Source organism: Notothenia coriiceps, unplaced genomic scaffold (assembly GCF_000735185.1).
Source record: "Notothenia coriiceps isolate Sejong01 unplaced genomic scaffold, NC01 NC01_scaffold00029431, whole genome shotgun sequence".
NCBI lineage: Eukaryota > Metazoa > Chordata > Actinopteri > Perciformes > Nototheniidae > Notothenia > Notothenia coriiceps.
The window spans coordinates 194,057-205,176 of record NW_011362132.1 but is presented as its reverse complement, the minus strand read 5'-3'; the positions used below and the strand labels follow the sequence as shown (position 1 = coordinate 205,176).

Sequence of the window (11,120 nt, the reverse complement as noted above, 5' to 3'; positions counted from 1 at the left end):
AGGATCAGGACAGTGAGGTAATTGGGGCATTCATAAAGAGATTATGTCTGCCCTGATGGGAACAGAGCTCATTTCAAAACAGAGACTCACTGACTCTCACACTAATTCTGAGAAAAACACACTCATAAACACCCATGTAGTTCCAAACTCTGTGGACTCTGCTGAGGAGTGTAACTGTATCTGCAGCGGTCTACATACTGAGAGTAACAGGAGAGGGACCTCAGAGCAGAACTTCTATACTGGGATGTGTGTGTGTGTCCCGGCAGCCAGCAGAGGGAGACGGGAACGATGGTGTCAATAGGTCAGGGTTTTTTCTCACACAGCGACTCTGAGCACTACAGAGGGAAATCATACGCACAGGAAGAGAGAGAGAGAGAGAGTACAAAACAACAAAAAAACAGACAACGCCTGCTGCCGGTCACAGCACAGAACAATTAGGATCCGCTCATGAACGAACGCAGCTGAAAAGCTCCTCTCTTCACTGTGGGATTGTTTCTGAGGGACAGTTGTCCGACCTGACAGGGCAGAATGTCACGCCGGGACCAGAGGTTTCGGAGAGGAACGAAAGGACGGTAAGAAACACTGTTATCAACTTATGTGATATGTGAGTGAGTAGTTCAACATCTGCGGTACTTCCTCAAACCCCTCTGCTGTCACACAGACACACCAGAAACCTGCTCTTGGGTTTTCTGTCTACTTTTACATCATCTATAGATATGTTTAGGAGTAGCTAATGAAACCATAGCAGGCACCGTCAATACTTTGTCATATAAGCAGCCTGCCGTCATATTCATAACTCAACTGTTTTGTTTTGGTGGATGCCTGTTTGTTTCGCCTCCCTCCATCAACAAGTACTTTAAAATATCCATACATATCACCATTGATACACCCAAATAATTGAATTACATCAAAAACAAGTGTTTCTTTTTAAGAATTACTGTTTTTAAAGGAAATCCTGCAGGGCGACAGACCGAGGAGGGAACCATAACAAGAGAAGACGTCATCAGATTCTTAGTGTAACATTTGACCTACTGTACCATAACGTCCTGACATCCGAACATGTTTGTTTTATGCGCACCAGGTGCTGGTGTGTCCACTTTTAGTGACACAAGGACAGATCTCAGAGGGGTTATGAGTGGCTAAAGATAAGAGTAAGATGCAGAACAAGCGAGATGAGGGGAATAATGTCAGTGGGAGGATTGTGTGGAGATAAGGCAGAAGAGAGAGTCACGACCAGATGTTTAGATGGAATAGCAGATGTGAAGCTGGGACCTTCCACACCCTTTGCCAGCAGCACAGTAGGAAAGACAAAAGGTCAAAAGTAAAACTGCAGCTGTCTTTATTACTTAATTATTTCCACAATAATGAATGAAAAGCAGGTCTAACAGATCACTTAGTGTACTTATTATAGAGCACTATATCCCCGGCAAACATTGCATTAAGAGCCGCAACAAACAATTGCATTATTGATGGGTCTGATTATTATATTCAGGATTATTCAATTATTTTACAAAATTTCAGAAAATAGTGAGAAATGACCATCACTTTCTAAAAGTCCAGTGTCTTTAAATGTCTTGTTTTTCAGGGGTTCTGAGTATTTAGTAGGGCTGTAACTAACTTATTTTACTTGTTATTTAATCTTAAGATTATTCTCTCAATAGATAAATTGTTAAGTCTATGAAGCGTACAAAAAGATAATTATTTCCAGAGCCAAACCTGACTATCTGAAATGTCTTGTTTGTCCACAAGTCACAGATATTCAGTTTCATAAGTGGTAGGAAAAACCCATAAAATATAAATATTTAATAAGCTGGAATCTGAGAATTGGATATATTTTTTGTTTAGAAATAACTCAAACTGGTTCATCGATTGTTAAAATAGTTGGCAATTAATTCAATATTTGAAAACGTATCGTTCAATCGACAGCTCTAAGTGTGAATGTTGTCAATAACTGTCTTATGTTGGAGGGAACTCTCCAACCATTTCATTGTTAATACAAAAGCCACCTTTTCATTCTATTGTAAGACCAGCCTGGCGTTTACAGTTGAGGTTAGGAGAGAGGAAACAGGGATCTGCATTCTGACTAGGAAGTCCCCTCCCACGGCAGCTGTAGTGTTGAAGAAATAAGGAAGCAGGTTTTTGTAGTAAATAGGTACTATTCTTCATTCAGTTGAGGCCGGAATGACATTGAAAGTTGTTTTGCTGATTTTAAAAAAGAACCAAAAGTGAGCATGCTGCACTGCATTTAGAGAACTAATGCTTTTTAAACTGTGGCAATGATATTGCTTTGTTATGCTCTCTTTTGCAATATACGAGTGGGGGTGCTGATGGGAAAAAACATTACGTTTAGACATGTGACTGATCAGCGAGCCTACATGAGTAGTCCTTTTGTAAGAAGCAAATTTAATTTGGCATTTGACTAAATACTCTCTGTCACAGTGACATCAGCAGTTCAGTGAAAAGACATGGTTTCAACACCATCCCTGTGGTGAAGATAACTCTATTTCCTCCAGGCCAGTGCTGAGAAACACCAGCAGCTTGATGTCCCATGCAACTTTGTAACTAATAAAAGCATCCCTCTGTCATTCAACACGAGCAGGGTAAACAAGTTCAAGAGAGGATAGGAGATGGGTATCAGTGGCATAGAAGACTGTGTTAAGAAAAACAAAAACAAGTGGCTTCACTCCATCATTTAAAGTCCAACTGACCTGGAAGTGTTGTCCCAGATAGCGTTTGTGACAAGCTCACAGGTCGACTTTCCTCACAGGTCTCACGTGTTCAAACCCTGATGAGGATCACGTTACTTTGCTCGAACACACCTCTGAAGTATCCATCATCTTACTCTCCATTTTCTCTTGTTTTGCCCTTCTTCTCTGTCTATTCCCTGCTCCCATGCTTCTCTAGGTGTTGTGAATGTGGCTGCATCTTGTCTCACTGGTACTATGAGAAAGAGGGACAGCTCTACTGCAAGAAGCACTACTGGGCCCGCTATGGAGAGCACTGCCACGGCTGCAAAGACACCATCGCAACAGGACTCATCATGGTAACATTATAATCCCTGAAAATAGAAAGTTAGGACTTAATTTGTATCTACAATTAGGGCCTCACTTATTAGAAATTAATTAAAACGTTACGACATATGCGAAAGGGAGGATTCAAGCCGTGTACAATAATGTAATAAAAACCATGAATTTACTTTGAGTTATTTCCATTAGACTTGACTTATAATATAGTTCTCCTATAGGTCAATTATACCCCAATTTGAGGGTGCTCACTAACAATTTATTATATTATTCACAACATCGCATTTAAAAACCCAACAAACCGTCCTGAGCAAAAGTCACCTCAGATGATAATGCTCCGCTTTGTTATTCAGCTCACTCGTTTCAAAACATTTTGTAACAAATTGATTGATAGTTGGTGAGCTAGTTTAAAAATAGCTGCTTTATTGATAATTCAAAGCCTCCATTTGGTACAAAGAAGCGGCCAGACAAATACCAAAATCTGTACATGTGTATTGTTGACAGACAGAAATATTGCCATAAATGTGCTGGATCAAATGTCCCAACATACAGAGTCTCAGCATGCTACACCGACTGTTCATATATTCAAAGCCTTCCTGTCTCTTGGTTTGTTCCTGGAATGAAAGTAAATGTTTCTTTTTCTTTCAACACTCAAACAAGAGGATATCCTCTGAAAACATCCTGACACTACAATGCCTTCATGTAGGAATGCACAGAGAACTCCTAAAATCTCACTCCATCAAACATCATCTTGCAAAAATCAATATTATGCCCATTATGCTTTGTGTGATTTACCAATACCTCCCTGTATAAACAGGTGGCTGGAGAGCAGAAGTACCACCCTGAATGCTTCACATGTATGAGCTGTGAAATGTTCATTGGAGATGGAGACAGCTACACACTCGTCGAACGCACAAAACTCTACTGGTAAGTTTGAAGTTAACAGGAAAGAAATCATGCAAAGAACTAGATTTGCTGCATGTGGAGAGTAAGCCTGAACACATTTCTGAAACTAAATATATTTGTCTTGTTCACACATATAGAGATGTATGATTCTGGTGAGTGTCCTTAGTTTACCTCTTGATTTGTTTGTTCTGTAGTGGCCATTGCTTCTGTCCGGGTGAAGTATCCGCTGAGAGGTCAGCCTCTTCCCTCACCAAGCGTCCACACACGGTGGCGCTGGTGTCTCTCCCTCCCCATGCTGGACGAGGCCTGTCTGTAGCCACTGACCTCAGCCAGGAGAAAGGCCCTCTTGTCACCGTGACAGGGTGAGTCTAAGACATGACAAAGAGTGACATTTAATTAGCGCTGAAATACAACTAAACCTAAAGATTGATCTAAAATCCCTGGCTAATTTTCTGTCTTATCCCATTTAGCTCGCAACAATTTCCTCACTGTAATTCTCCCCCAGGTTAGACTCCTCCACCCTCAGCCCTGAGCTGCTGTCCTCCGTCCACATGGGGGACCGGGTTCTGGAGGTAAACGGCATCCCCGTCCTCAACATTTCCCCTGACGAGGTAGGCCTCAAACCTCACACATATTCAGCCATGATGTCATGACTAAATGAGAAGTAATTACACTATGGGTTAGAAGTCTTGCGTATTTCTCAAGTCAAGATCTTTTAGGTGAAGTTATACAAATAATATTGTTACTATAATTATTGCTGTTATCATTATTATTATTAAGCTGTTTTTACCGTGGAATTTATAAGATTACTTATACACATTTTTATTCTATGTTAAATGAATCTTTATGAGTTTTCGTTCAGTGCCCTTTGACATTATGCTCTCTTAGGTGAAAGAGAAGCCTTAACCACGTTATGTTATCTTTCAAAATGATGCAAAAATAAATAATGTTTGAGTAGTAGAAGTAGATACACTCCTTGGCATCTGCAAGAAAACAATAAAAAGACTACTATGTCCACAAAGGTCACCACCACATGCTTGCCTCCAGATAAACTGTGTGATCCAGGACACAAACCGACCGCTGCAGCTGACCATTGAACACAACCCACAGTCTCCTGATGACCCTCCTCTCTCAAACGATCCCCCGGACAACGTCAGCTGTCCTGAACCGTGTGTCTGTGAAAAACTTTCTTCAACCCATAAACTCCCAAGTCTAGAGGAAGAGCCGAGTCCAGGGGGGGAGACAGAAGAACCAATCAGGGTGAGCCTCTCACCACCTCAGCACCAAGGAATGAGATCTAGACACATTCTGTAAGTCATGTATTTCATCTTTTCTTAAGTCATTGCTCATTCATTTATATTTTCTTTGACTGAGTCTCTATTTTCTTTCTCAGGCGCAGCTGTAGTATAGATAAGTCTCCTCTGTCCCCTGGAGCTCTGTCACTTTTATCTCATAGAAGAGAAATGGTTCGCTCCGAGTCTCTTCGTGCGGACCCTGGAGATCGGACTCATCGCATCTTCCGACCTTCGGACCTCATCCATGGAGAAGTGCTTGGCAAGGGCTTCTTTGGACAGGCTGTCAAGGTACAACTTTTTCCCTTCGCATCGTCTCTTTCATAAAATATGGATGACTTTCTCATACCATTTGTAAAAACTGACACCAAGTATTTTTAATCAGCTTTCTGAATAACCTCTTGCTTGTCAAGGTAACACATCAGGAGACAGGGGAGGTGATGGTGATGAAAGAGTTGATACGGTTTGATGAGGAGACGCAGAAGACTTTCTTGAAGGAAGTAAGTGTTCATCAAAGCAGGGAGTCAACACCATTAACAGATTCAAATGTAATCAGCCCATTGGAGGCGTTATCAGACTCAGATGGTCAGATGGTTCAGGTTATTTGTATTAGTACCCGTAGGTAGATTTAGTTTGGAGATAAAGATGGGGCCTGCTACACCGACTAGCAGGCTCAGAAGGCCTGTGATGATCTATTTAAAAGGTTGATGACTGATACAAGTACCAAGACTCCACCTCCTCTAGTCACATCAGCAATTGTGACGGCAGCGAAGGAGGAAATAGTATTAAGACTGAGTTTGTAGAGGTAGACCGGTGGCATTTGGGTCAAACAAAGGACCCTAAATAATAAGACTTTTTGTGTCCCCTGGTAAACCCGAAGTCAAAACATGTATATGTACGTACGTAACATTGGTAAGCTAGGTAACCAAGTCATAATATTTTCCTAAAGCTAAAACAAGTTGTTATTTGTTTCAATTTACACAAGCATTAACCACATAAAAGTGAACCTGTTAGGCTTCACTTTCAAAAGTGACAGAGCTTACCATCTGAGAATTACAATGTTATATCAACTGGCCATTCAATGGGAAATGATAACATTTCAAACGGGTGACCTCACAAAGCACACTCAACCAACCATGAATATTCACTGGCATGGTTTAAAATCCATTTGACATCATCAAGAGGGTGAAAAGGTCACTATCATTAGAGCTATTTTTCACGTTGCTACAATGGCCTTAAGTATTTGTTTAACCACGTTTCTTCTCAATGTGTTCAGGTGAAGGTGATGCGCTGTATGGACCATCCCAATGTCTTAAAGTTCATTGGACTGTTTTATAAAGACAAACGGATAAACTTTGTCTCTGAATACATCCAGGGAGGAACTCTCAGAGAGACCATCATTAAAATGGTAAGTTAAGAAAAAGCTTAGTGTTTCTGTCAAGGTTCACAGACACAGTATGATGGTGAATCTCTTGTTGTTGTAGGACAAAGATTTCCCCTGGAGTGTCAGAGTGGGTTATGCTAAAGACATTGCAGCTGGAATGGTGAGTCCTTCTAGGTTAATATCCCAAATAAATAATTCCCTTATCTAGTACCAACTTTCCTTAATGTATACAACGTTTCTCCTTCTAAGGCTTATCTACACTCCATGAACGTTATTCACCGAGATCTTAACTCACACAACTGCCTGGTCAGAGAGGTAAAAAAGTGGTTCCATCACACACTCATGTTCACTTTGTGATGCACACACATGTCCAGGGGCGGACTGGGAGGAAAAAGTGGCCCGGAGATTAATTGACAGACAGGCCCACTTAATGGGCGGCATGTAACATTTGGACCTAATTTGCCTAACTTGACGCATGGAATAAAACATGGGTGTAGGAAGCATCCTCAATGTGGGTGAGACAATTCGACAGGGGGTGTGGGCAGGTGGTGGACCTCACCTCCTCTAGGGAGGTCCGGGGGCATGCTCCCCCGGGAAGATTATTTTTTAAATGTTGAAGTTAAATGCATCAACCTGGTGCACTTTGAGAGCAAAATTAGGGACTAAATCTATGGATACATCTCTCAACACCCATATGAAACAGAACTGTAAACAGAACATTTATTTGAACAGCAAGTGGAGGCAAAAGTGACTGCACCCAAAACAATAAACCTACTAGCCTAAACTCAGTAACAGAATGTGGGCAACACGTTCTTCTCCACAGCCGCGCTACCTCTGAGTCAGACGTCACTTCCCCCTTTTCTATCCTACGGGTACAGCAACTCCCCCTGAACCCTGTTTCCCTGCCCACGCACGGCCCACCGGGAAAACTCCCGGTATTCCCAATGGCCAGTCCGCCCCTGCACATGTCAAAAACTAGGAGGGCACAGACCTAAACCCAAAATAAACGTTCCTAACATTTCTTTCTCTATTTCTCGTGGTTTAGAACCAGTCTGTGGTGGTGGCAGACTTTGGACTAGCCAGGCTGGTGAAGGAGGAGAGAAATCAGAGCAAAACCTCTTCTCTGGAAAGGCCTCCCAAGGGAACACTTTCAGATCTCCGCAGGCCTGACCGGAGGAAGCGCTACACCGTGGTGGGAAACCCCTATTGGATGGCCCCTGAGATGATTAGTGGTGAGTGCAAATGGATCCAGGCCATCAGTTCTCTCTTTATCAAGGACCCCCGGGAACCTGAGCCCAAATTGACAGATTGTTCATCTCTAGGAGCCAATAAATGGTGCTTGTTAGAAGTCGATGGAACAAGACGAATATACAATATTATGAATTTCTTCGGAAGCCTGGAGTTCATTTTTGAAATTCTGTGTTAGAGGAGGCACTTGAAAAACCTTTTTTATGGCAATGTTTAAATATTTCTGACTATGAGTAATCGATCTTTGGGAATCATGCGAGACCTCACAGCGTTTTGTGGGAAGATTCACATTGGATTTAAATGTTACACTAAATGTTGCTTCCTTTTAACAATATGCTTCTAAATGAATTGCAATTTGTCAAGATATATTATTTTCTCATATGGTCTAGTGAGTCTACACCACAGCGGTTTGACAAAGGTATAAATACTCTATGACTAACCTCAACCTGCCTCTTGATACCAGACGTGCTGCACTTTAATAAAATGTGCAAAGAAGGAACTAACCCTGTAGGATACCTGATACTATTCTATGGTAAAATAACAAGTCTAATAATAAAACCCTGAAAACAGAATGGGTCAGATTTGGTTTACATTTTGCAATCTTTCCTCTGCACTTCTCAGGAAAAACCTATGATGAACGGGTGGACATCTTTTCCTTTGGTATCATGATATGTGAGGTAAGAACTTCTCAAGAATTCCAAAAATGTGGTGTTGAATGTAAAAGCACACTATCCATTGTGAAGCTAAGGACGTATCTTTCTCTGTTTCTCTCAAGATAATAGGTAGAGTGAACGCTGACCCCGACTACCTTCCCCGGTCAAATGACTTTGGGCTAAATGTGTCCGGCTTCCTGCAGCAGTACCACCCTCCTCAGTGCCCCCCCGCCTTCATGCCGCTGGGTGTGCTTTGCTGTGACATGGACGCTGAAAAACGGTATGAACGCACAAATCCAGTAAAACCGCAGATCTAAATTAATAAAGCATTGTATGAATATTCATGTTTGAATATTGCTCAGTAAGATTGAGTAGCCTGCCTCGGTTTTATATTTAGTTTCAAATCACATTTCAGCTATTCAGTACATTTCAGTTTGAGAACAAATAGGCGTTTCATTATTAGAGGAAGTGCTGTGGTGGTTTATGTTGTAAAGAAACTGCAATTCAACCTCATTTATATACAGAACAACATATTGTTTTGTTTTTACCATTATAGAGCGATTAACTTGCATGATAAACATATCACAAAGGACTGCAATATTATATTTAGGAATTTTTGGAATTAGTTTAAAGATCAGTAGAAAACTGCACTTTAAAATGTAAATATATAAGTGTTATGGTCAGTTGATGGAGAGTGTAAAAAGTTGACTGTATCAAAACTAAAGTATGAGCATCCATACATTAAACAGACGGCAAATAGTGTTCTTAGAAATGCATTCCACAAACTAAACTACTACAGTGCAGAACAGGTTACTAATGTGTCATTTGAGGGCTCTTTAGTTTCTCACTACAACTCGTTGTGTTTCAGTCCTTCCTTTTCAAAGCTGGAGGAGTGGCTGGAGAACCTGCTGATGCACCTGGACATCGGGTTGCCTCAGCTCTCTCAGTTAGAGCAGCTCAGCAGAGGCTTCTGGATGAACCACAACCACCAAAACCAAACTCAGAACCAGGATAAATCCCCTGATTCTCATGAACAAACCCGGTGCTCACAGACACAAAGACACAGCCCTGACGCCAAGTTACATTCAGACAATGCAAATAACCACACGGAGCCTAATCACCTCACCGAGAGCCAAAATCTAAATAGCACACCTGAGAGACATTCGGATGAAGAGCATGACAACCATGAGATGAGACCAGAGGACAACCACTCCTGTTTGAGCAGACAATGTAAGGATCACTCACAAGAGAAGAGCAAGACGTGTTGCAAGTCGACGAGCGTAGACTCAGGCGAAAATGGGACTAAATCCTCTGAACGGAATAACCCCTCAGGACAACCAGAAGTCCAGGAGGAGACCTCACAACAGCTGCAGGTCAACACTTCGCTAGGACGCTCTAACAGGCAGAGAAGGACATGCAGAGTGCTGTGGGACAGAGCTGAAGAGGACAGCTCTTTTCTCTGACTGCTTTTTTTGATGGCTAAGATGAAGAAGAGTTTTCAGGAATACATTTTTTTTAAAAGACAATTGTGCCTTTTTAAAATGACTGGGAAAGTTATTACATAGTTTAAGTTATACAGAGAACCTGCAGAGGCCTAACATTGCAAGTGTATGTGATATTTTAAATTAAAAGCAAAACAGATGTGTATGTTGATTCATGAGAACTGCTAGTGCATGACTCATTTTGTTCTGTAAACCAATGTGATTTCAACCACATCCCCACAACACAGGCTTTCGTTCATATTTCAGAGTTACATTTGAACTCAAAAGCAGTATATTGTCCGAAATGTATTCAAGCACATGACCGAAAAAGATTTCTCTCTGGTAGACAAACTACTTAATGGCAACACAGTTTCTTAGATAGCCTACCTCAAACATAACTTTTGCATTTTTGTGCTACAAATGTCTCTTTTCTTAATCACATGGTTCCTACAGCTTAAGGCAATTAAGAATTTGAAAGGCACTCAGAACAAAATTCCTGACCAACTTTAAAATAACCAAAACAAGCTGATGAGAGATGTGTGATTGGTGTTTGGTCCTTGTGTTAAGACACCACATTATCTCTGTTTTCAGTGTATGTGAGATGCATTGGGAAAATTATTTATAAATAGATCAGAGATTTTAACTCGAAATGTCTAAAATATATATTTATAGTATCCTACTTACCTTGGCTTTTCAAAGATTGATTTTAGATTAATTTAATTCCTTTTCAAAAGTGTTTAAAGACCCTTTGGAACCCTGTTATCAGAATACCTTTATGATGGCGATACTATCTGTGGTCATCTGAAATTATGTGGCCAAATCATCCTTTGGGCTCCAGTGAGAATCTGTGAAACACATGGCACTTTGTACTAGGGCTGCTCGATTATGGCAAAAATCATAATCTATATTATTTGGGTCAATAATCGATATCACGATTATTAAAAACGATTATCCATTTTACTTTGAAAAACGTCAATTTAGATTTAAAAAAAAATGTGAAACAGTATGTTTTTTAACAGTTGTATTACCCTGAAGTTTTAAGTATAATTCAACTGAAAAACGCAATAATAATAAAAAAATAAATAATAATAATAATAATCGTTTAATTTCAATTATGTTGTTTTCATAATCGT

The 11,120-nt window shown here is 40.7% G+C and overlaps 1 protein-coding gene across 1 annotated transcript; it reads left to right on the top strand.

Annotated features, from left to right (window-relative positions):
- The first annotated feature begins 366 nt into the window (after positions 1-366).
- Positions 367-10,894, top strand: LOC104958830 (LIM domain kinase 1). Its single transcript, XM_010786641.1, has 15 exons — positions 367-572; positions 2,905-3,043; positions 3,841-3,950; positions 4,124-4,291; positions 4,435-4,540; positions 4,977-5,239; positions 5,323-5,512; positions 5,635-5,721; positions 6,498-6,629; positions 6,706-6,765; positions 6,855-6,920; positions 7,651-7,837; positions 8,475-8,530; positions 8,629-8,786; positions 9,375-10,894. The coding sequence occupies exons 1-15, from the start codon at positions 529-531 to the stop codon at positions 9,967-9,969; spliced, it is 2,361 nt and encodes a 786-aa protein (XP_010784943.1). The 5' UTR covers positions 367-528; the 3' UTR covers positions 9,970-10,894.
- Positions 10,895-11,120: the final 226 nt, after the last annotated feature.